General features: G+C 41.9%; 1 protein-coding gene across 2 annotated transcripts in view; it reads left to right on the forward strand.

Annotated features, from left to right (window-relative positions):
* The window catches only part of FBLN5 (fibulin 5), a 63292-nt gene that overhangs the window by 27342 nt on the left and 10092 nt on the right, over window positions 1-25858 (forward strand). For both annotated transcript variants that reach the window (XM_080985563.1, XM_080985564.1), the window contains 3 exons: window positions 19798-19920; window positions 22194-22310; window positions 23585-23704. In XM_080985563.1, coding sequence (XP_080841689.1) covers window positions 19798-19920; window positions 22194-22310; window positions 23585-23704 — 360 coding nt within the window. The remainder of the gene's footprint in view (window positions 1-19797; window positions 19921-22193; window positions 22311-23584; window positions 23705-25858) is intronic.

Genomic DNA, 25858 nt, shown 5'->3' on the forward strand with positions numbered 1-25858 from the left:
TCCTGGTCCCGGGTTTTGTCAGTCCTTTTTATCCTATTAATCTAGCACAATAACCTGGCAATCTTATATCCGAGGCCCTCAAGTCTCTTCCATGTCCCTTTCGTACCTCTTCTTTATATTTCCCTTTTATTCGTGGGAACTCCAGCTTGGTAGTGTTTTTGACCCTTTTCAGCAAGACGATCCCTTTTCCATAGTCCAGGATAGGCTCGATGTAGTATTTACAAGCATGCTCCGGATTCCCTTCAAAGTTGAGAGCCCCCACAGCTCCAAACATCTGACGGCCCCTTTCCAGACTTGAAAAGTCCAAATCTCCCTGTAAAGGGGGGTCTATCCAACCCCCCATTTCCAAACCAAACCAGATTTTATCTTTCCAAGTCTGATTTTTTTCCAAGTTCATTTATCAAATCCAAGAGTTTATATTCCTGCTGGGCCGCAGCTCCCTCCGTCTCTGGCGCCCAAGATTCAGCAAGGTCCTCTTCTTTCAGTTGTTCTGTCATGGCACTCTCCTGTTTTGATTCCTGGGTGGGCTCCGTATAGTTTCCCACTACCTGTTCAAAGGTTCTGGCCGCATTAGTCATGAAATCCGTCTTCTGACTTAACTGATCCAATAGGGCATTTATTTTACAGAAAGCACTCAACAGTGCTTCTGAAGACATTGTCCTACAAGGTCACAAATCCTTTCCCACAGTTGTAATCAGTGACAGCTGCAAGTTCCCAGGAATTAGTTACAATTTCACAGTTCCCCACTAGGGGGGAAAACTTCTGGTTGTTCTTTTTCTTGAAAACAATAGCAACAAAGTTTCTTTTTTAAGATATTTTGTCCATATTTGTTCTTTTAAAAGACGAAGGGAAACAATGGAGTCACAATGTTTCTCTTCTTTTAACTATCTGTCAAAGACATTTGTTTCTGGTCAATGAGCTTCAAACGTCAATTCTGACACCCCGCTCCAGGGTCAGGACGGTGGAAAATTACTTTGCTTTAGATTCACTTCTGCAGGTTTAAGCAGCTCAGAAAAGGTCCCCCTTCTTCCCCTGCTACCGAAGGGGGGTTCAGCAATTTTAAATGATGAAAGTTGATCCTTTAAAAGTGATTTTTAAGGCTCTAGTTTGCGTTGTCTTTGCTTTGTTCTGACTACGAGGAAACGGAAGGGTGACTTCCTGTTTAAACCTTCCCGTTTCAGTACCAAATTAGGGTTAATTTTTAAGTCCAAATTCCTTTTTATTTCGCCAGTTCTTATTTGAAGTCCAAATATTCAATGTTCCAGTACTCACGGTTCGTTGTTTTAAATGCCAAATTGTCCCAGGAAAAAGGCAGCGCTCTCCGGCAACGACTATGCGGCTTCGCTCCGCAGAAAAAGCAATTGACTCACAGCACCGCGCCACTTCCCCCTCTTCACTTCGGAGCCCGTTTGTGGGTTCCTTTGTGGGTTGGGGGGGCGCTAAGGGTGCCCGCCGAGTCCCACAGTCACAGGCTTCATCTGCCTGTGATTTCCAGAAGGGTCCCCGCTACGCCGCAGCGGAAAAGACCCGTTTCATGCGGAGCTAGTCCCTCCAATTCAGAGGGAGTCCGCCATTGCCGGTGGCGCCACCCCGGAAGTCCATGGGACCCACTATTGGTCTTGTTCGCTCAATCTGCCAGAACTTGTCTTCACATGCAGGAGATAGACAAGACTCACCAAGGGTTTATGACCTATCGGCTACCCTCACCTGGTTTAGCCGACCAGTCAAAGCTGTTGCCCTGGGTGTGGCTACTGTTACATACTGGCAGCTTCTAGGAGCAACAAATGAGAGCTGAGTGCATGGTAGGGACCAGTGGTGATGAACTACCCCAGAAGGAGCATGATGCTTCCCCCAGCAGAGATAGTGCCTCTCCCCATACACCCCGTATGCCCCATACTTTGGAGTAACTCACATGGTTTATACAAGTGCTGAATTGACATGAATCATGTTACTAAGAGGAGCTCTGCCATTTGCATGTTTGACATATTTGAAACATGAGTGAAGGATTAAAAAAAATGCTTAAACAACATGGATTAGGGCATTGCAGCCCAAGCAAGCAAGCTAGACATATCTACGTGTACGGGGGAATACCACCATAGACACAACTGCTATGAAGCTGCTTGGATCCAGGTGGGAGTAAATTGCATTCCTGAAGCAAAGCATAAAGCACTAAATCTAGGCCAACGTTTTTGATCTGGCTGTGACCCCTTTTAACTTATTCCATTTCTGACTGTTTTTCTTGTAAGCTCTTAGAATGCTCAGCCATAATAATGACCCTTTTGTTCAGTATCCCTCCTTGGCACACCGTGACTGAAGCAAAGCCTCACGTTCTTTCATTACACATTCATAAGCTAAGCTGAAAGTCGCTTCCAATTTCCCTTCACCCCACCCCTGCCATTTCCTGCTTCACAATGATTTTCGTAATCCTCGTTCAGAATTGTTAGAAAGAAACGCAATGGGTAGACTTTTCAAAAAAAGAAGAAGCAGCTTTCCTGCTAAAATGTTTAATGCAGAGTGGCTGCATGAAAAAGCAAAGATATGAAAACATGGAAATGGGTAAGGAAAGGGGGGGGAATCATTTGTAACAGAAGGGGAAACCTAGGAACAGTGATAAAAGGAAAACAAAGAGAAAATCCCATGCTCTCCTCTTCCTCAGCTGGTAGGAAGTTCAGACAGTAGCCTTCTATGGGATTTGCTTCCTTGTCAGAAGAGATGACTGTATTTTTGTAATACTTTTCTATTTGCAAAATCATAGCATGAGCCTAGAGATCAATGTATGTGCACCCAGAGAAACAGTCTAGTTTCAAAGCTGCATCAGTTTCCAAAAGCAGCAACATACCCTGGGAGCCCACGAGGCCCCTCTGCTTGCTAGGGAGATGCATTTGGATAGCTGATAACCCCAAGGTTGCAGGTTCAACCTCCATATGGGACAGCTTGGACTACTGCAACGCGCTCTACGTGGGGCTACCTATGAAGGTGACCTGGAAACTGCAATTAATCCAGAATGTGGCAGCTAGACCGGTGACTGGGAGTGGCTGCCGGGACCACATAACACCGGTTCTGAGAGATCTGCATTGGCTCCCAGTCTGTTTCCAAGCGCTATTCAAAGTGTTGGTGCTGACCTTTAAAGCCCTAAATGGCCTCGGCCCGGTATACCTGAAGAAGCATCTCCACCCCCATCATTCAGCCCGGACACTGAGGTCCAGCGCCGAGGGCCTTCTGGCGGTTCCCTCATTGTGAGAAGTGAGGCTACAGGGAACCAGGCAGAGGGCCTTCTCGTAGTGGCGCCCGCCCTGTGGAACGCCCTCCCATCAGATGTCAAAGAGATAAACAACTACCTGACATTCAGAAGACATCTTAAGGCAGCCCTGTTCAGGGAAGTTTTTAATATTTAATGCTGTACTGTTTTTAGCACTTGATTGGGAGCTGCCCAGAGTGGCTGGGGAAACTCAGCCAGATGGGTGGGGTATAAATAATAAATTATTATTATTATTATTATTATTATTATTATTATTATAGCTGCATATTCCTGCATTGTAAAGGGTTGAACTAGATGGTCCTCAGGGTCTCTTCTGACTCTACAATTCTGTGATTCTATGACTTGGTTATCTATTGCTGAGTACATTAAAAAAAACCAAACCTCTTTTCTTCACTGCCCTTCCCCGCAAAGCAGGTTGGATATGACATATAGCTAGTAGCCCCCAGCCATCAGTGGTCATTGGATATTAATGAGCAGATGATGCTGTGGTTGTTTCATCTCCCAGCAGTGGGGGATTCTAAGGTATGCATTGCTGGGGAAGGGCTGTAGCTCAGTGGTAAAACATCTGCTTTTGCATGAAGGAGATCCCTGGTTTATTCTCTAGCATCTTCAGATATTGCTGGGAATATCCTGTTTGAAACCCTGGAGAAGCACTTCTGGTCAGTGTAAACAGTGCTGAGCTAAATGGATCAATAGCCTACTTTGGTATAAGGCAACTTATTAAGTTCCTATACTTGCCACATTTCGGGAAGAAGAGTTCTTTGCCTTTCAGAATTCCATGTGAGACAGAAATGGAACTGGTCTAGTATCTCCTGGCATGAAACAGCACTGATGGAAAATGTTTCACCTGGTGAACATCTGTCTGCCATGCAACTATTTCCCCATATGTAAAAAGGTAGCAGCTATAACCCTTCTATTGTTATTTCCTTTGGGAAGGTCTGAGTGCAGGGAAATGGAAAATAAGAAATGGAGCAGCAGTACAGTTTTAAATTTAGGGAGATGGGAAAGTTGTAGAAACAGGAGACTGAAACTCATCCTTATCAGCATTCTGCATCTCATATTAAGTGCATTCTCCTTATGTCTTTTCCCAGGCAAAAAATCTTTTATTTTTCAATTCCATTTTTGGCATTATGAAGCTCTCCAGTAAATTAGCAGGCCAAAACTTTTAATCTTCATATGTTTTTTTTTATATTGCTATTTATTTCAGAGTACAAATAAAATAAAATTGGGATGTTTCAATGGCTAGGGGGAAAACATATCAAGTAGATGGAAAGATTTTACTTTATATTGGAATAACGATATAGGCAGAAAAGTGGTGCTAGAGATAATATAAATAAATATATAGATATCCCCCCAAGGTCATATTAAAACAATATTCTTTCCTTCCCTCTCCCTCTTTGGCTCCTGTTCCTTGGAATAGGTTTGTAAATCTGTTTTGGCTGGTGTCTCTTGGAATAAGTTATGATGAAATTATTTTTGTTGTTTGCTTGTTTATCTGTGCTCAGCCTATGTTTCTTAGAATAGGTTTGCAATATTTTGTTTCCAAAAAATGTGGGAATAAAACAAATAATTGAATTGTTAATATGATTGTGAATTCATATTTTAGCTATTCTTTGTTCTGTAGAGGTCTTTTTGCTCTTAAAAAGTTTTTGTTTTTTTTAAAAGAAGAGATTGGTAGAAATCCCTTGACTTTTAGGGGCATACATAAAGCAGCAGCACAGGTGTGTATGTGTGTGTATACGTGGCTTCATATTGTCTCTCTTCAGCCAGTGTATGTAACCTCCTAAAAATAAAAAATGAAAACCCCAAAAAGAGGTGATCTGTTTCAGTATGGGATATCTTGATACATCTCTCATAACTTTTGAAAATAAATTTATTCTCCTTACCACATAAATTGTGGGTAACAGTTTTACCTAGGAACCAGATAAAATACTTTGAAGTCCAATTTTGGTTTGTGCGGACAGCTGTTTGGTCATGAAAACAACTAAGGAGTGAGCAGCTTTCATGCTTTCATGTTTCCATGCGCTTGTCTTGATACAATTGGCTCTCAGCCTCCTCCTGCCAGGCAAAATCCACACTACAATTGGAAGACAGGCAGGGCCTGACTACGTGAACAAAGGGACTTCTAAATTCCATAAGGCAAAACTGTGTCCCATATCCTCTCAAGCAGTGGGTCTAGTAAGAAAATAGCTATCAAGAGTATTGGCCAGAGAGGCCATGGATTGTATGGACCAGGGCCAGTTTGGAAGATTTTGCTCACACTGTTTCGGTTTGCAGAGTTGAATTATTTATTGCATTTTTATCCAGACCTTCCTTCAGGGAGGTCAGGGAGTGTACAGAGTGTCTCTCTCACTCATATTAACTTCTTAAGAACCCTGAGAGTTATATTAGACAGAGACGTGGCTAAGTGGAGATTTGATTTCAGATATCTGAATCTGTCCGGTACTGTACAGTACAGTACAGTACATATCATTGATCTGGTTTGCTGGATGTAGTTACAACACTTGGGCTCGTGTGTGTGTGTGCACAGCATGTTTTGCTAAACCATAGTTAAGAAAATTACAGTTTGTCTGGGTGCAGATATAATGAGTAAACATGGTTAGTTAGAACTGAAAGCCAAAGCTTTCAGTCTTCTGCTTGCATTTGTGCCAGAAGGGAGGGTGGAGCCCACAAAACCAAGAGAAATTCATATAACACTAAAACATAGTTCATCACTGTGTCTGACCAGCTTTCTTTATTAGTTGCTTATTCTCCACACTGTTCACTGTCCTTGCTTTCTTTCTGTTCAAGCTTTTCTTTTTCTCCTAATTTCAGCATTGCCAAGTCCATTAAATTCAGCATGTGTCTGTTAGTTCAGTCTGTTCTGATAGTAATTTAACATAGCATGGGAACCATTTTACATGCTGGGTAAAAGAATGCAAGGAATGAACAAATGATCTTGGCCCATTAGCAAGTTTTCTTTACAAGTCACTAAATGATTGGGGGGGGGGGGATCTCTCTATTCCACAGAGGGCATCTGCACATGTACTTATTGCCTTGGGAAACATGGGTAGTTGTACATTAGGGTAATGGCCATTTTCTCACAGATTTTTGCACTTTTCACTGGTAGAAAAAGTGGTGCCCAGAGTGGCTGGAGCAACCCAGTCAGATGGGCGGGGTACAAATAATAAAGTTGTTATTATTATTACATGTAGCAGTGTATTTGCACAATCCTAAATAATCATTAGCTTACAGAGCATATGGACGGACATTCAAGAAAATACTGAAATGCTTTATTATGCACACAGGTTTGAAGAACACGAGTGCACAATTCTGTCTCCCTCCCAGCCATGATGTAAAGTGGAGTGGGGGCCCTCCACAAGTTGCTGCTCCCATCATCGCTTACCAAAAGCGATGTTGGCTGGGGCTGATGGGAGTTAGAGTCTAGAGAGTCACAACTTCCCCACCTGAGTTTGTCTTGTTGGATAAATCTGAGTTTTCTCTCTTTCTTCAATTTAATTATAGCCATGTTCTCTGGTGATCAGAACAATTGAAGCAACCCACTCTTGTGGTCACATGAACAAGCTGTGCTGGAATTATCTTTATTTACTTATTTATTTATTTACCCCGTTCTTCAGCTGAAATGACTCCCAGAGCAGCTTGCAATGATCAGTAATAAGACGGTTCCTGCCCTCAGGCTTGCAATCTAAAGATATTTAAAGAGAAGCCTGTGCTTCAGTTTCTTCACCAGTTAAGCCCTTATATGAGGCCTGGTTCTCCTCCTTAGCATCTCATGCTAAGCGCTTTTTCTTCCCAGGCCAAAATCCTTTACAGTGGTACCTCAGGTTACAGACGCTTCAGGTTACAGACTCCGCTAACCCAGACATAGTACCTTGGGTTAAGAACTTTGCTTCAGGATGAGAACAGAAATCGTGCAGCGGCAGCGGGAGGCCCCATTAGCTAAAGTGGTACCTCAGGTTAAGAACAGTTTTAGGTGAAGAACAGACCTCCAGAACGAATTAAGTTCTTAGCCTGAGGTACCATTGTATTTTGTTCATGCGGAGGAAACTGTTATGGTGTTGCAGTTGTTCAGTATGGCAAGTATAAAATATAGCATGTTCATGTCTGGTAGTGTCACAGCATCTCACCGTACTGTATTATGTAGGGGATCCGTGTGGCAAGCCACTCTACCATTAGAACTGCAGCCCGGAGCAGCCATCAATGTGGAACATGTTTCAGCTGGGTTCCATAGTGCTGTTTAAATGTCAAAGCAGCCCTCAGATTTCTGGAAAACTGTGTTGCCTGCAGGTCCTGTGTAGCGTCTAGAGATGGCAGCGTTCACACTGACACATAAAATTGATTGCTATTCTTGGCTCCTGCCTTATATTTCTTGGTTCAGCTTTGTTTGTTTCTCTTCGGTTTGGTTCCAAACCTAAAACTGGCTGCAGTTCTATGCCATAATCAAGATGTTTGGCCAAAATATATAGAAAATATGAATTGGCTCTTCAACATTTGCACATTGGCCAGATAATTTGAGTGCACTGCCAGACTCCATAGACAGAGACAAGTTTGAGGTTGATGCTGTTCTCTGTGTCTTGTCGCTAGAACAGATAAATTATTAGTTCTGCATTTCAGAAGCATAAATGCTGCCTATTAGAGAGTCAGGATTGCCTTCGATTTCTTGCCACGCTCAGCAGCAAACCCAGGTTGTCACTATGTAATGTGTGAAATACTGGTTTATTCAGTGAATTTTACAGAACCTTGTGAGAAGACAAACTGGAGCTACATAAGAATAGTGATTCTTAATAGAAGGTCCATCAGCACTTCATACAGGAGTAAACAGTCAAAATGCCTCTTGTCTCCTAATTCATACTTTCCTGGAGTGTCCTCACAGTCTAAGTATTAGATGCTTTATGTCATTTTCATTAGAGATGACTTTTGATGGCTTGGCTAAGCAAGAAAACTGGATTTTATGGTTTGCATTGAATTTCATATATATATATATATATATATATATATATATATATATATCACTCATGTTTTGCTTGTGCATACAGATATATGGAATGGTTGTCAAATTTTCCCTGTCCTAGGATTCCCCCCCCCCTCATATATTGGTAACATATTTTGGCTAGGCTGGTCCTCAAACTAGATTAGGATTGACTTGTCCATTTTCCTTTGCTGCCACTCTTCCCCGTCTTGGAAAGAAGTCATGTAACATTTCTAGAAACACTAGTTCATTGGCCAGGCATCAGATGCTCTGCTCCAGATGCCTTCTGGTTATTTCTTTCATTTGATTCGTTACTTCTAGCCATAGGTCTGAGAGGTTTTTTTCTTTTGCCCCACTGCTTCCCCCAGGAAAACCTGCTGTTTACTGCTTAATCAGGACAAACATCAATCTGCAGAAAACTCAATTGATATTTGCTCAGATTCAGCAGTAAATTGTGGGAGTTCCCAGGGAAAGTGTTGGGACAAAAGAAGAACCTGTCTGACCCATGCCTGGAAATCATGGACCAAACAGGAGTGCCCCGAGTGCAGTCGCTGAACCAAATCAAGTCTACTGTGACAATTTGGCCTTTAACTATCTGTGGTTTTTTAGATGTGGATGGGTTGTTTTAATGTATGCCCCACCCCCATGGTTTTATGTGGGTTTTTGTTGTTGTTTGGTTGTAAATTGCTCTGGGTTGCCTTGGCAAGACAAAGCAACTAACAATTTTAATTAATAATTGCAATAATAATATTGTTAGACATTTGTAGGTAAAATTGCTGAGCTCTTTGTGACTTGGATACTGTGCAATTAGTACAGAGACTAAACTAGAAGTGTCATCAGTTGTTTTTTGTGGATTTGCTTTTGCTTTTGATCTTTGTCCTTGCTGGTTAGTGATTACTATTGGACCAACTATTGTCCTGTGTCCCATTTACCATCCTTTGACAGCGTGATAAGAATGGCTGGACATGTTCAGGCATTCCAAGATGATACAAAAATTATTTTATCAATTCCAGCCCACCTTTCAGCTGGACCACAAGTTTGAAGGAAGCAAGTACACAGTCGGTTTAGGATGTGCTCATCAGTGTTTAGTATGAGCATCACTGATTGTGTAACTGCACTGATATGTGCATAAAATCCAGTTTTACACATTCTGTTGGCTGGATTAGAAAAGTGTTTTTGCGAAGCATGCCTTGTAGTAAACACAGTTTGTTGGATTGTGTTAAGAATATGCAGTAGGTTGAAGATGCAATGTGTTCAGGCACCGTCCAGTAAATAGCAAAGTGACTCCTGCACAGATGGACCTACCCATGCAAGCCCCAGCTGCAAGGCTCAATGGGCCATTATATTTTAGAATTGAAGTGAACAGCTGTAAAAAGAAGCAACCTGTCTCCCCACCTCCAGCTAACGCTTCATGCACATCACTGATGAGGAATGTAGTAGTGCAAGCTAGAAGGGTAAGAACAGTCCTCTGACATGACAAAGAACACCAAACACACATTAAAAAATCCAACACTTAACTCTCACTAATGTGACTTGTATTTGTATCCTGAAAATGCTTTTAAAGGGCTTGGTGAGTTATCTGCATGTGGTGGTGGGTAGAAGAACTACTTCTCTGTTGATTGATTTGTTTTGGACACCTCTGCTGCTTCTGCTACAGTATAATAGATCACGACTTTTTTCTGGGTCATCTTCAGGAAATGGTAGGAACAATGGGACTAGCATTGACGGGCTGCACTTTGTCCTTTCCAGGCATTCTTGGAGAATTTGGCTGAGGAATTTTAAACCAGCGCCCCCCTCCCCCAAGGGCTTTGTCTTGCAGAGTGCCACAGGTGTTCATTTTATTCTCCCGGCATTCAACATCTGTATCAAAACAGCTGAGAAAGATCATTTGAACATTTGGAATGTGGTGTTATTACTATGCTGATGACGCCCAGCAATATAGGTTTGGTTTTTGTTTTTAACTGACCCAGAAGAAGCAGCGGCTTCTCTTAGACAGCGTCTGAAGTTGAACTAACTTAATGCCAGACTAGACAGAACTGCCAGTTGGCAATCTTGCCTTCTGAGGATAATAACCAGTCTCTTTCTTGGTCAGACCAATGAAGCATTACAGGGGTCATGCCATATCATCAGCTGACTGGTACTGGTCTATTGAGGCAAAAAGATTTCCTTGGTTGGGGTGGCTGATTTCTTGGTAGTTTACTTACCCCAAATGGATTTATGAGCTGGGTGGCTCATAAGCTAAATCCCCTCATGAAATCCCACAGGTCACTGTGCCAAAACCTATAGTATCACACAGGAAGAAGAAAAATTTCAATTATGGGGGTTAGGATCATGTCCTTTTCGTGTGTGGTCAGCTTTGTGAAACTCCTTGATCAGGGAATTTTATGAATGGAGGACTTCTCTGCAACTGGTAAAAGTAATGCCCTTTAGAATGGTGTTATGTTTAAGTGGTTGCTTCAAAATGGTGGACCTCCCTCAGGAAATACAATTGGTGCCATCCTTGGACTCAACTATACAGCCTCAAATAAAACGTTTTAATTGTCTTTTAAGTGTAATATACAATTTGACACAAGATGACGATGGTGACCCTTATGGAAAATTCAATCTTTTTTTTTAAAAAAAGCATTTTCAGAACGGTTTTTGTATGTGTCTAGATCCTACCCTTATGCCTTGAAAACATTTTTCCCCTCCCGGATTGGTTTTAATTGAGAGGGTAGATCGGTGTTTTTAGTGGTCTGTTTTAGTCTTTGTGCTGGATTGTTTGCTAAAAGAGATTATTGGTTTTGTTATTACTGCATTGTGTATTGTTGTGATATTGTAGATGCTTTTAGCTGTTTTATCCTATATTAGAGCCATAGGAAGCTGCCTTGTACTGACTCAGACTATTGGCCTGTCTAGCTCAGCATAGCAGTGGCTCTTCGGGGTTTGAAACAGAGGCTCTTTCCCAGCCCTTCTTGGAGATGCCTGTGATTGAACCTCTTTGCACAAAAGAAGAACATAAGGAGAGCATGGTGGATCAGGGTAAAGGCTAATCTAATCCAGCATCCTGTTCTCTTGGAGCCAGCCAGATGCCTGTGGGAAGTCGGCAAGCAGGACATGAGTGCAACAGCCCTGTTTCCACCTGCAATTCCCAGCACACTGCCTCTGATAGTGGAGGTAGAACATAGTCATCATAGCATTGTCCTCCATGAAATTGTCTCGTCCTCTTTTAAAGCCAACCAGACTGGTGGCCATCACTGCCCCCTGTGGGAACAAGTTCATAGTTGATAACTATGCACTGTTATTCTCTCTCTCATAAAACCAGAACTCAAGGACATCCTATGTTGGATGACTCAGGACACAGTTGTCCACAGCTACTATGCAGATGTGGGTCCAGTTGCTGCAAATCACAAGTAGGGAAGATGCTGCTGAACTCAGGTCCTGCTTTTATGCTTCTGGTTGGCCACTGTGGGAACAGGATGCTGGACTAGATGGGCCACTGGTCTGATCCAGCAGGCTCTTATGCTTCTATATTGTGTTTTATATCTTAACTTTCATGCTGTGAACCGCTATGGTTTTAGCTGAAGGGGTGGGGGCAATATGCATGTGTTATAAATAAATGAGTATATTTATAGCTAATATCCAAGATCTTTGTTTTATAATTTACTCCAAAGCTTTGATGATTAATGACACATGATGATGGATCAAATGTGTTTTCCATATGAGCTGTGAAGAAGAATCCATAGAAGACTGACAGTGGTGCAAGTTCTGAAAATGGGAGGCAGAGCTTCTAAAAGAGTTTAGTAAACCTTCCTTAGGAATCTCCCTCCAGTGTGATCATTTGTAACTGGCCTGTACACACATCAATGAGATCTGCCCTCCTCTCCCCATGTTTGACAGTCAAGTATTTGATGCTTTATTGACTCTGAAGTACTTGTTGATGGGATCATATTAGTGTTGAAATTGTTTATGCAAAAAGTTGTTTTCTGACTCACCCGAAGGCAGCTTGACATTTCCCCCTGGCTACATTTCCCATCATTATGTGGATTAGCTGTGACCCAAAGCCTAATTGCATTTTCTCTCTTGCTTCAGAACATTCTGTATGATTAACCCATGAAGGTCAAAGGATTTTGTCGTTGTTCACTCATATCAATATTGCTGCACATCACCTCAATCTCTGAGCAGTGTGAGATTGCAGGGGTTACGGGTGCTTACACAGGGTTTTTGGTTTGCTTGGAATAAGGGACAGTGGAGACTTTGGTGTGTTCGGAATATATGGTTAATTTACACATGCATACAACCTGAGCCTATGATAGAGGGGCTCACAGTATTAATACAGTGGTACCTCGGGTTACATACGCTTCAGGTTACATACGCTTCAGGTTACACACTCCGCTAACCCAGAAATAATGCTTCAGGTTAAGAACTTTGGGATGAGAACAGAAATCGTGCTCCGGCGGCGAGGCGGCAGCAGGAGGCCCCATTAGCTAAAGTGGTGCTTCAGGTTAAGAACAGTTTCAGGTTAAGTACAAACCTCCGGAACAAATTAAGTACTTAACCCGAGGTACCACTGTACCCCAAGAAGGTCTTGCTTATCCTATAGCCACAGCCTTGGATTCAAACAGAAATCAAGCATTTTCTCCCTTTCAGGCTTCTGCCTGCAGCCTGCCTCAAGCCCTGCTCTCTCTCTAGCATTCATCTCTGACTTTAGTCTTTCTAACAACCAGCCAGTTGAAGGAGAGGGGAGGGCCCCTATCTGCTCTCTGGCACAGAGCCACTTCCTTTGTTACCTTAACATACTTAGGCCGTTACCAAGAAGCTGGATTGCTCCCATCTTCCCTGAGGAACTTGCAATCTGAAAATTGCTGAAGAGAGAGGTGAGAATGATCAGAGGAAGAAAATGGCACCTGCAAAGCTCTGTGCCTTTGGGAGTGCTGCCGATCATCTGACTGTCAGCATTGGCAAACCCCGAAATCAGTTGAAGCCCATGCTGCTGCCACATGGTATTTTGCACTCTCTCAGCAAAAGGTTAACATGGCTACTCTCAGTGCTATTTTTCTAGAAAAAGAGGTGCCAGAACTCACCATTAACATCTCCCTTGTTCTCTTATAATGGCAATGGCTCCCACCTGAGAGGTGCCAGAACTCAGTTCTGGTGAGTTCCCACTGAAAAGAGGCCCTGACTACTCTAATGGAAAGGGCTCAGAACCCCCTCTTTTGCACACATGCTGGTTTTTCTCTTTACTTTGCAGCCTCCGTGCATTTCATCAAAGTAAAAGCAACAACACCAGGGACAAGCAACTCAACATCACATGCCATTGGGCTCTCTTACATATTTTTTTCATTTATTTTTATATCCTACTTGGCATATAGTGGTTAAGAGTTTCAAGCTGACACATTTCCCAGTATTTCCCCCCCCCCCAAAAAAAAAACTTTTGTTCAATTTTTTTAAATCCCACCCTTCATCCCAAAGGGATCTTGGAGCAGCTAAAAATGTAAGATAACACAATAAAACATTGACACATTATAATAATAAATCTTTATTGCGGTCCAAAGACCCATAAACACATTATAAACATTGATCAGACTGAAAGGAACAGCAATTAATCCCTTCAATGCAGAAACCTCATGCATAATTATGCCCCAAAGACAGGGACAAATATGTAAATCTTAACATTCCGCTTGAACGTGGCCAAAATGGGAGGCTGACTGATTTCACTGGGTGTGTGGGAGTTCAGTAAACAGGGTGCCACCACTGAGAGCACCCTGATCTATATCACTGTCCTTCTTGCCACTCCCACTTACAGGTCTCTCTCCCTGATCACAATGTTCAGCTCAGAAGGCACTGGGGAATAAATGCTAAATTGGAGTTTAAAACATTATTTGAGCTGGGATTAAATGCATTTCCAGTTGGCAATACTACTTGGAACATGCCAAAAAAAAAAGAATAAGAAGGCTTTGTGATGTGTAAGTTAGAAAGGAATACTGCATCGCTTTGGTGCATTAATGGTAATGAGGACACAGCTGTTACATTCTTTAAGCCAATAATTCTCAAAGATTTTTTCTCCAGGACTGGCTTTCATCCACTACAACTTATTTGTTTAAAAAGAAGCCCCAAAGCCACATTACTTAGAGAAGAATTACCTTAGCTTTATGGAGATTTCACTAGGAGCACATCTGGCTGACGAACAGACCCCAAAATTGAATGAAATTTTAAAAGCAATTTATTTTCTCCTGGATAAGTCATCTAGCTTCCACAAGGCCAAAGATCACAATGCCTTGGCCAGGCAAGAATAGGCAGTCTTCTTTTTTCTCAGAGCCCATCAAGACTTCCCCAGAGGGAGGTGGCAAAATTGGTGGATTACAGACATCAGTGAGAAATTTACCCTTTCAAACAAAGCTCTTCCCAATTCCCATTTTTTTCAGGTTAGGCCAGAGTTACTGACAATGTCTGAGGATCTTGTGTTAGCCAGATGCCAAAGGCTAAAATTCTATCATTTAATATTAAGTGGTAAAAGTGTATTAGGTGCTCAAAGATTGATAGATGATGATGATCTATAGATATAGATAGATAGATAGATAGATAGATGACAGATAGATAGATGATAGATAGATAGATAGAAATATATATGGATAGATGATAGATAGACTGTGAGCCAAGAGCTTACAATCTGAGTGAGTTTATCAGAAGAAGAGCCTGATGGATCAGGTTCATGGCTCATCTAGCTCAGCATCCTGTTTTCACAGATGCCTGTGGGAAACCTGCAAGCAGGATCTGACACAAGAGCACTCTCCTAACCTGCAGTTTCCAGCAGCTGGTATTCAGAAGCGTATCTTCTCAAAAAGAATATTGCAGATCTGGAAAAGATGCAGAAAGGGACAAACATTATAATGGGGATGTGGCACCTTTAAAAAAAGAGAGAGAAACTGGTGCTAGGATTGTTGTTAATGTGTTTTGATGATATGTTTATCAATAAGTTTGATAGACTGGTTTACTTAAGGTCACTGAAACCCCCACTTCATAGAACAGATTCCTCATGAAGGGAGCTTTATGTATAATCCCTTGTAGTAAAGGTATCATGGAAACATGTTAGGAACATAAATTCAAGCAGCTCCCTTTTTTAAAAAAATGTGTGCATTTTTCTGTGGTTGGTTAGAGTACCCTTGAGTGTTTAAGGATTTTAAAGGGTATTTTTTTTAAGGGTGTACTCTGATGCACCAGCACAATGCATGCCATATGCTACACTACAGCCATAATAACATGGTAGCATCCCGGAGGGCATGGCAACACAGCCAGTATCCACCAATCATGGCCAGTGTGACAATGTCATGGAGATGATGTGGTGAAATTGTAGAGAAGTTGTGGAAATTCCCCCATGCCAGCCAACACCCACTGAAGTGTCTGAACCGTCTTCAGAGGTAGCCCTACGTATAACATGTTGCAATAATCTAACCTAGAGGTTTCCAAAGCATAGACAAGAGAAATATGTTATCCCTGTCCAGACAGGGGTACAACTGGGCCAGCAGTTGTGAAATGCTCAGCGTGGTTTTCTTTGCTTCATTGACACAGTTCATTCCTCTGAAACAAGCTTCAGTGATCTGAAGGTTTAACTCTGAATAATGGATAGGCAGAGCAATGCAACCTTAAAAAGCATCATAAGGATGAAGAGAGGTGCAAGATTTTAAGAGCAGTGGAAACAATTTTGAAGCGCCCTCAGCTGCATCCAATATTTTGCTGGCCTTCCGAAAAGCCTTGGAGCGAAAGCTTTAATGACTCAGTTCAACTGTACCGTCAAGAAGTTCACGCATTAGTGGGAATGTAAACTAATCACTATTTGGCGAAATCTACTAGCTCAGTTCCCCTCTTCTCATTTCTCCACGTTTCCCAAAGAAGTATAGCAACATGTATAGAACATAATGATGATAAGAGCCTTGCTGGGTCAAACCAAGGACCTATCCAGTCTAGCAATCTATCTATCTAGCAATCCAGTGGTTTGCCAGATGCCCCTGGGGAAGCTTACTAATGGGGGGAGAATCAACAGTCTTCCTAATATGCATGATTAGGTTAATATTACCCACAAATTAGTTTAATCCCCCATTAAGGAGGCAGTTTTTAAAGTTTTGTTCTCATCTGCCTATTTAATTTATAATGTTTGGTGAAAAAGAAAAAGTAGCTCATATTACTTTAAAATGATGATTCTAAAAAAGGTTCGGAATCTCGTATCTGATATGAAGTTCTCTTGAAACCCCTTTGCCACTATATTTTGGGACACTGACAAAATAAAGTTCTTTCTTGTAGATTTTTCTGCAGTGAAATAACACACTTTCTCTTAGTCCCCCCTCCTTCCTCTCAAGATAATTGCATTTGGTAAGGAGTGCTTAACAATGCTACATTCCTAAAGTACAAAGCACAGCCAAAATGCAAATCACTGTTGTGTTTGGGCAGTGTTATTTTTTCAAGGACAGCCTGATAGGTTGGGAACCATCCAAGACCAAATCTCTCAACACCTGTTTAAAGGCAAATTTCAGTGTCCAAACTATTAGGTTCAACAGATTGATATGCATATATTCTGTCCTTTATTTTCTGGGGGGACGCAGGGGTATGCGCACCCCTAAACATTTTGTGAAACTTTGTACTTTTGTCCATTTACTGTATGTATTTTTCCCAATTTGAACTATAAAATGGCGATTTTCTTGAGTCAAACTGAGAATACTCCTAAACATATTTTTTTTAGGAGAAAAAACACTGCATATATTAATGTGCTTAATTCTGTAATTAAAATCTGTGTGACTTCCAAGTGTAAACCGTAACTCTGACAGGATCATGTCTATTTGCATGCTAAAATGAGGCACAGTATTGGAAGACACAGGTTAATATTTTAATGGCAAGTGGGATGACAATTTTAGTATATCAGAAAGGCTGACTATGTAAAAGAGGATGAATTTAGCACCTGCAAAAAAAAAAACAACACAAAAAAACCACCAGTTGATTCCAGTTGTAGCCAAAGAGATGTAGGCAGAAATTTAGAAGACAATCTTCTTTGCAAAAACAAAGTTATCAAGGGGAGACTTAAAATGTCCATCTTCAAGGATTTTTTACCAGAGACCAAATCAGGATGTCAACTTTTTGTTCTTTGCTGGGGTGTGGGGTGACTTCCAAAAGGAGATTATACTGTCTTCTCTATATTCCACTGGTTTCTGGCAGCCCTTATTCCTGATCAGAGATTCACTGCTGGGGTCCCACATGCAAACACTTACATGTAACTCAAGATCTATTCTGTAAGGCCTGATTCTAGAGTGATACTGGAGAATGAAAAGAAAGTTACCTGTGCAGAACTTAAATACCGCCAACGACGAAATTGGCTCACCAGTTCTTATGTGTGCAGCACCATTGGCACTTCACCATAGCCCATTCATAGCCTATTCATTAGTCCTTTTAAACAACACTGGAGGTGAAAAGCAGTAGAGACGTGTTAAGCATTGTTTCTGCCATATATTTCAGTGATGTTCACAGCAAAAGGACCTGGCAGGAAATCAGTGAGTTGCACAAAACTAAGCAGCTTATTCCCATATTTATATAACGTAATGTGCAAGAGAGTGGGGAAGGGATGTTTGCACAATGCCCTCCATTCCATTTGCTGTTGCTTGCAATTTTCCAAGGAACAAAAAGGTGCCAAAGAATGTCCTTGGAGCACTTGTATGTATAGATCTTGAGTTATACATAAGTGTTTGCACGTGGAACCCCAGCAATCTGTCACTTAAAGCTTGGCTGAATTAAACCATTTTGGACAGGCACCCAAAACCCAGGCAGGCAAGGGGTGCCAGGCAGGCAAGAGGTTTCACAAATAAGGCACCATTACAGAAGAGGCCCTGTTTTGTTGTCCTAACCTTGCAGGGGCACTCAGAGAAGGATGTCCAAAGATTATAGATGTGAATGGGCAGGTTTATATGGGAGCAGTCAGCCATTTAGGTAAGATTAGAGAATCTAAAGGAGTACCATGAGCAAGGAAAAAGGGGGGGGGGGGAGAACATGTCCCTGCACCAAGGAGGACAGTGACATTAATTTCCCCAGTGAAGATTCACCCTCCACAGAAAGTTTGCTATGCACTGCCATTTGCTGCAAACTGCGGGGAGGGGGGGGAGTAACGTGTTTGACCCCAACGGGTGTATAGGATGTGAAATTAAGGCTGGATAAATGTGTCGATTTTGGTTTCTCATTTTTCCAATCTTAGGTTGAGTTCTCCACATTTCCACATCAGTTTGCAAAACCTTAAGACCTCAAGAAAATTTGTCAGCGTTATAATACAAATATCTCCTAATATATACATCTTTGAATGACATTCAAAAAATAGTTATGCTTATGGAAGCCAGCACAATGAATCTTACTAGCACAATAGGACCTTTCTTCCTCTCCCCTGCCCACGTGCCCCTCCCAATTGGCTCTGGAGGGTCAGAAGAAGCCCCAAAACAGCATAAAGTGGCAGGAGGGGAGGTGGTTCCATCTGACTAGCAGAAATGCTTGCACTAATGGATCGTTCATCACAGTGCAACATTGAATCCTACCCATAGGATGCCATTTTGCCTAATATACAATTTTTTTGCAATCAATTTTCTCTCATTTCATGCATTTTTTGAAGTTATTTTCACTCATTTTTGCATTTTATGCACATTTCCCCAATGTATGCATTTTTGTACATGTTACTTGGTTGAAGAACTGTGTTGCTAAACTCGGAAGTCAAGTGTAAATTTTGCAGGATGGTTTCATTTCAGTTCACATATAGCTTCTGAAATTTAGTGGATTTTGCTTTTAAATATAAGCAGAATCAAATTTCTCCCCCATCCCTAATTGTAATCTTATTGAGCATTTATTCTGTGTGGTGTTTGTATCAAATGGGGGGAGGCAGTTTGCTGTGCCAAATCCACTCTAATTGCCAAATCCGAATTTTCTAGTGTACCATCCCACCCACAAAAGAACCGTCTGAAAGCATCCTTAGGTTTCAACTTAATGCAGTTACCTGGCTGTAAACTCCGCTGAACACAATGGGAATTGTTTGTAGGCATGTGTAAGACAGTGCTGTCAGTCCCATTGAACTCTGAGGACTTACTTCTAAGAAACCTGCTACATCATGCTGCAAGTATGCTTAGGAATACAGCCCTAGTGCTCTGGAGATCAGGCAAACGAAAGATCTGATTGAAGAAGGCGTTTTTATTATGGGTTACAAATTCCCAATTGGTGTGTGTTCAGAAAGCAACTAGTAGATGTAGCATGATATCAAAGAAACTGGAAATAACTTTTGTCATTGAATCAGCTCTATAGGAGACAGAGCATCTGTTGGGCGGACATGTTTCTCACGAACTGTCAATGATTCTCCTGCACTCAGTACCTTGGCATAGAGAGTACAATACTGAATTTTCTTCAGTGCCTCAGAGACTGTGGTTAAAGCTGCTCCAAATGTATTTGGCATTCTTCTTCCTTGCTTTCTCAGATGGATCTTTTATATATTTGATTATAGGAATGGGACTCTGCAGTTGTGACAAATGCTTTTGTTTCTGAATAATCATGTAATGCTTGATTATTCTCTGAATTGCAGATGTTGATGAATGTGCTTCTGAATCACACCAGTGCAACCCCACCCAAATCTGCATCAACACTGAGGGAGGGTATACTTGCTCCTGCACAGAAGGATACTGGCTTTTAGAAGGCCAATGTTTAGGTATGTAATACTTTAGGAGAAAATATCTTTAAAACAAAAAAAAAACAGTTTGTGATTTCTGCATGATGGATTGAGGGGAAATGTATGTCTAGACCACGTAAATAAAGGGGACTAAAGATGCTATTATTCAAAGGGATGGCAGGTCTCAGAGAGAGTGTCCCATGAGGTGTTAAGCAGTCATGTCTGACCCAATGCAATGTTTGAATGCAAGACACCTCTACACATTTCAGCAAAGGGACGTGGGTGGCGCTATAGTCTGAAACACTGAGCCTCTTGGGCTTGCCAATCGGAAAGCTGGCAGTTCGAATCTGTGCAATGGGGTGAGCTCCCACTGCTCTGTCCTAGCTTCTGCCAACCTAGCAGTTCGAAAGCATACCAGTGCTAGTAGATAAATAGGTACCGCTGTGGCAGGAAGGTAAATGGCTTTTCTGTGTGCTCTGGTTTCTCTCACGGTCCTCTGTGCACCAGTAGCGGTTTCATTATGCTGGTCACATGACCCGGAAAGCTGTCTGTGAACAAATGCCAGCTACCTCGGCCTGAAAGCGAGATGAGTGCTGCACCCCATAGTCACCTTTGACTGGACTTAACCGTCCAGGGGTCCTTTACCTTTACCTACATAGCAAACAGTGTCTTGCATCCAAACAAAGTATTGGGTTTGCTATGAGTCAATCATATCTCTAAAGCATAAGTGAGTGTATCATTTGGGCTGGCCAGATGCACACGGTGTTTGAGAAACCATCATTTTGATGTTTCTTCCTATTCCTTGGGCTCCAGTATGACATCTTTTCAATAAGTGAACCAAATGTAAAACACATGCTATCAGCCATTATGAATTTGTCTTCCTTCAACTCACAAAAAGATTTTCTGAAATTGAACACATTCTTTCTTTAGAGATACTAGAGTAAGGTTCCATCTGGTCATTGGCCTTTTCCTACATGCATGGTAATAAAACTTGCCTTTATTTTGCCATTTTCATTTCCTGGCCTTGGAATCTTGGTCTATCCAGTCTAAATCCCAACATTTTACCCACTACATTTTAATATTACATTTTTAAATTGTTGTAACCCATCCTAGGACCTCACGGAGAAGGGCAGGTAAGAAATATAATATCATACTGAAGATCTGGAAATGCCTTTTAAACTAAGATTTGTTTAAGCTTCTTCCTATTATTATTATTATTGAAAAGTGCTTTTAACCAGCACAGCAAACTGGTAGACTTGCTGCTGTTCTTCTGACCACATTGTTCTGAATGCTGTCTCTGAAGGAGGACACTTTTGGCCCATTCTCAGAGTCCAGAGGTGGTGAAGAAACCTCAGTGCTGCTGCTGCTTTCACACCAGCAAAGATTATGATTACCATGCAAGTCAGTGCAGCATTCTTTTAAATGTAACTTTTAAATTTTTTTACAGCTGGGGGAACATCGCTGCTCAGTTGTCGAGCTTCCTCTGTTGCAACATAATTTTTGCAGACGTGCTCACAGTGTGATATTTTCTGCTCTGCTTCTTTCTAATACTACACTGGAACATTACGAGCTTATAAAACTTGAGAAATACAAATTAAGACCAAAGATTTTTTGACGGTGTATGAACAGTGAGCAGCTTTATTTCTATATTACAGCTGCCATGTTTATTAATTGTACTGATCTCCAACAACACACTAGTCTGCTAGAAGCTATTAACAAACATAGTCCCTGTTGAACAGGCTTAGATTAGAACCAATGTGCTAGTTCATGTAATTGAGTTCCTCGTTTTTTTGTACAGCTTGTTTCATGCAAGAGATTTTGCTTGCTCAGCCCACCATTAGAAGGTTTATGATGGTATATTAAAAACATGGTTTGTGCTTCTGATATACAGGGTTTCTGACTAGTGTGTGTGCATGCAGTGATCTGGACTAAAAGCAAAAAGCATCATGAGGAGAGTGTTGGTATGAGTTGGCCTTCAATGAGTTGCATAATCCTCAGTTCTTCAAACTCAGACCCCAGATGTTGGACTACATCATCTCCAGCCAGTTTAGCCAATGGTCAGGGATGATGGGTGTTGTAATCCAACAGCATCTGTGGACTCAAGGCAGGCATGGACAGACCAATGGCGAAGGGAGATTACAGGGTTCAATGAAAGAAGATTTTGTGTGCAAAGTAATGGGCCTGAACAATACAGCCTTTGATCACACTGAAATAATGAGATCTCTTAGCAAATGGGTCCATGCACTTATAAATTTTACTGTGTGACAGGTGCAACTAATAGTCTCGTTTGTTGTTCACATTTTTCTTTGCAGACATAGATGAATGTCGCTATGGTTACTGTCAGCAGCTATGTGCCAATGTACCAGGCTCCTACTCCTGTACATGCAATCCAGGATTTATCTTGAATGAAGACGGAAGATCATGCCAAGGTACCGTTTGTGCATGAGAGAGAGAAGACCAGAGAGCACAGTACTTTTTAAGCAAAACATTCAACTGATAGAGCTTTCCGAATCTCTTTGGGAGGGTATTCCAGAGGGTTTGTATAACAACTGAAAAGGCCCGTTTCCATGGTGTTTTCAGACGACAATCCACTGGCTATGTTACGGCCAGCAGAGTCTCCTATGAGGGACACAAAGTCCAATGCGGCTTTCAGCAGGGGGGATATTCTGCTATGTAGCCTGGTCCCATGCTGTTTAGGGTTTCCATGAGTTTGGCTTGGGAGCAGCAACAGGCAGCCAGTGCAGATCACTAAGCACAATATCAATTTACCCACAGCCTTAAACACATTTATGAAGTTTAATGCATGGTGGTTCTTGCAATTTTCTTTTATGAAAGTCCTTGTTCTCCTTCAGCTGCAAAATCATCAAAGCTCTCTGGTCCTGGGTGTGGGGTGGGGGAAATCTCCTAGCAATATGCCCATAAAAAGTAATCTTAAGAGTTAAGGCTACAGTTTGTTACAGTCACAGACACGCCTTCATCCATTGCCCTTTCCCCCTTGTTTCATCCTGCTGCTTTTGGCCAGGTTTTGTTATGATTGAAGCAGTCAGAGTCTTAAAACTTGTAGATAAACAAGGAAGCACCTGCAGGATACACTTCAGTTTTGTTTGCCATATTGGTCTGAACCCAAACAGACTATGCAGAATCTTTTCAAGATGTCACAGTGGTAAATTGAACTTTTCCAGCACTGTAGCTTTGTTTGCATGTCAGCGTCTGATGTGTACTACCCCATGTTGCCCATTGAGTATAGTGGTTCCCTTGGCAGAGTAGCTCCCTCTGGCCTCGTGTACAGAGACAGTTTGGGCAAACTAGGAGTAATTCTTACTTGCCATAAAGTAGTTCCACAAAGAGAATGAGCAACTAACTCACACATGTCACCGCTTTCTCTCTAAAGTGGTGATTTGTACATCTCCCAGAAATGTCCTTTAGAACATCTCTCAGAGACAAAAGATCAGCTATGTACTACAGCTGCCACCATTCCTGACCACAAGCTATGGTGGTTGTGGCCAATGGGAGTTGTAGTCCAACAACATCTGGAAGTCCCCATCCCTGCCTCAAGGGAAGAAGATACTCCAATTACTTTTCTCTCTCTTTTGTAGCCAAAATCATCTCAGTAGGTTTTATTTTTAAGAACTTCTTTTTCATTGCTGTAAGCCTTAAATAAACTAGAGCCTTGAAAAAAGTGATTGATACCGCTTTCCCACAGATGTGAATGAATGTACAACCAACAATCCTTGTGTGCAAAACTGTGTCAACACCTATGGCTCATTCCTTTGCCGCTGTGACCCTGGCTATGAATTAGAGGCTGATGGTATTAGTTGTACTGGTAAGTAAAAATTGTGGGCATTATTATTTTGGCTTTTAGGGGAAAGAACGTTTTTTCTACATGTACTTACATTGTTTTAATAACAGCAACAACAACAACAAATTGTACCCCACCCATCTGACTGGGGTGCCTTAGCCACTCTGGGTGGCTTCCGACAAAATATAAAGGTACACAACGAAACGTCAAACATGAAAAGCTTCCTGAAACAGGGCTGTGTTCAGATGTCTATGGAAAGTCATTAGATTGTTTATCTGTGTGACATCTGACGGGAGGGCATTCCACAGGGAGGGCACAACTACTGACAAGGCCTTCTGCTTGGTTCCCTGTAACTTCACTTCTTACAATAAAAAAAATCCTTCCAGTAGCACCTTTAAGACCAACTAAGTTAGTTCTTGGTATGAGCTTTCGTGTGCAAGCACACTTCTTCAGATACACTGAAACAGAAGTTGCCAGATCCTTCTATATAGTGAGAAGGTGGGGAGGGGTATTACTCAGAAGGGTGGTGGGAATGGGAGATTGGCAGATAGCTGGGATGAGCCTGCTGACGACTCTTAACGACTGCAATAGGTCTTACAGGAAAAGGCAAGGGGTGAGAAGGTGAGAAATGGCTTAGTCATGTATAATGGGATAAGAATCCAATGTCTTTGTTCAAACCAGGTTTCTCCATGGTTTTAAGTTTGGTAATGAGTTGCAATTCAGCAGCTTCTCTTTCCAGTCTATTTCTGAAATTCCTTTGTAGTAAAACAGCTACTTTGAGATCTTGTATAGAATGTCCTGGGAGATTAAAGTGTTCTCCTACTGGTTTCTCTGTTTTGTGATTCTTGATGTCAGATTTATGTCCATTTATTCTTTGGCGTAAGGTTTGGCCTGTTTGTCCAATATAGAGAGCTGAAGGACACTGTTGGCATTTGATGCCATACACAATGTTAGATGATGAGCAATTGAATAGTCCCGAGATGGTATGTGTGATGTTGTTGGGGCCAGTAATGGTGTTGTCCGGGTGTATGTGGCAGCAAAGTTGGCATCTGGGTTTATTGCAGGTTTATTCACTTCTTACAATGAGGGAAACACCAGAACTCCCTCGGAGCTCGACCTCCATATCCAGGTTGGGCGATGGGAAGTGGAGATGCTCCTTCAAGTATACATGGAGGTTAGAGTGATGAAACTAGGAAGGATTAACAGGAACATCTAATCCCACAAAATGTAGGACTCTGAGCAGTTATTTCCATTGGTTTCAATGGAGCATGTTGTTGTTGTTTAGTCGTGTCCGACTCTTCGTGACCCCATGGACCAGAGCACGCCAGGCACTCCTGTCTTCCACTGCCTCCCGCAGTTTGGTCAGACTCATGTTTGTAGCTTCGAGAACACTGTCCAACCATCTCGTCCTCTGTCATCCCCTTCTTCTTGTGCCCTCCATCTTTCCCAACATCAGGGTCTTTTCCAGGGAGTCTTCTCTTCTCATGAGGTGGCCAAATGTTGGAGCCTCAGCTTCACGATCTGTCCTTCCAGTGAGCACTCAGGGCTGATTTCCTTAAGAATGGATACGTTTGATCTTCTTGCAGTCCATGGGACTCTCAAGAGTCTCCTCCAGCACCATAATTCAAAAGCATCAATTCTTCGGTGATCAGCCTTCTTTATGGTCCAGCTCTCAGTTCCATACATCACTACTGGGAAAACCATGGCTTTAACTATACGGACCTTTGTTGGCAAGGTGATGTCTCTGCTTTTTAAGATGCTGTCTAGGTTTGCCATCGCCTTTCTCCCAAGGAGCAGGCGTCTTTTAATTTCGTGACTGCTGTCACCATCTGCAGTGATCATGGAGCCCAAGAAAGTAAAATCTCTCACTGCCTCCATTTCTTCCCTTTCTATTTGCCAGGAGGTGATGGGACCAGTGGCCATGATCTTCTTTTTTTGATGTTAAGCTTCAGACCATATTTTGCGCTCTCCTCTATCACCCTCATTAAAAGGTTCTTTAATTCCTCCTCACTTTCTGCCATCAAGGTTGTGTCATCTGCATATCTGAGGTTGTTGATATTTCTTCCGGCGGTCTTAATTCCGGCTTGGGATTCATCCAGCCCAGCCTTTCACATGATGTCAATGGAGCATACTCTCAAGTAAAGGTGCTCAGGATTGTGTGGGTATATGTATTTTGTT

Source organism: Podarcis pityusensis (genome assembly GCF_964106645.2).
Source record: "Podarcis pityusensis genome assembly, chromosome: 1".
Lineage (NCBI taxonomy): Eukaryota > Metazoa > Chordata > Lepidosauria > Squamata > Lacertidae > Podarcis > Podarcis pityusensis.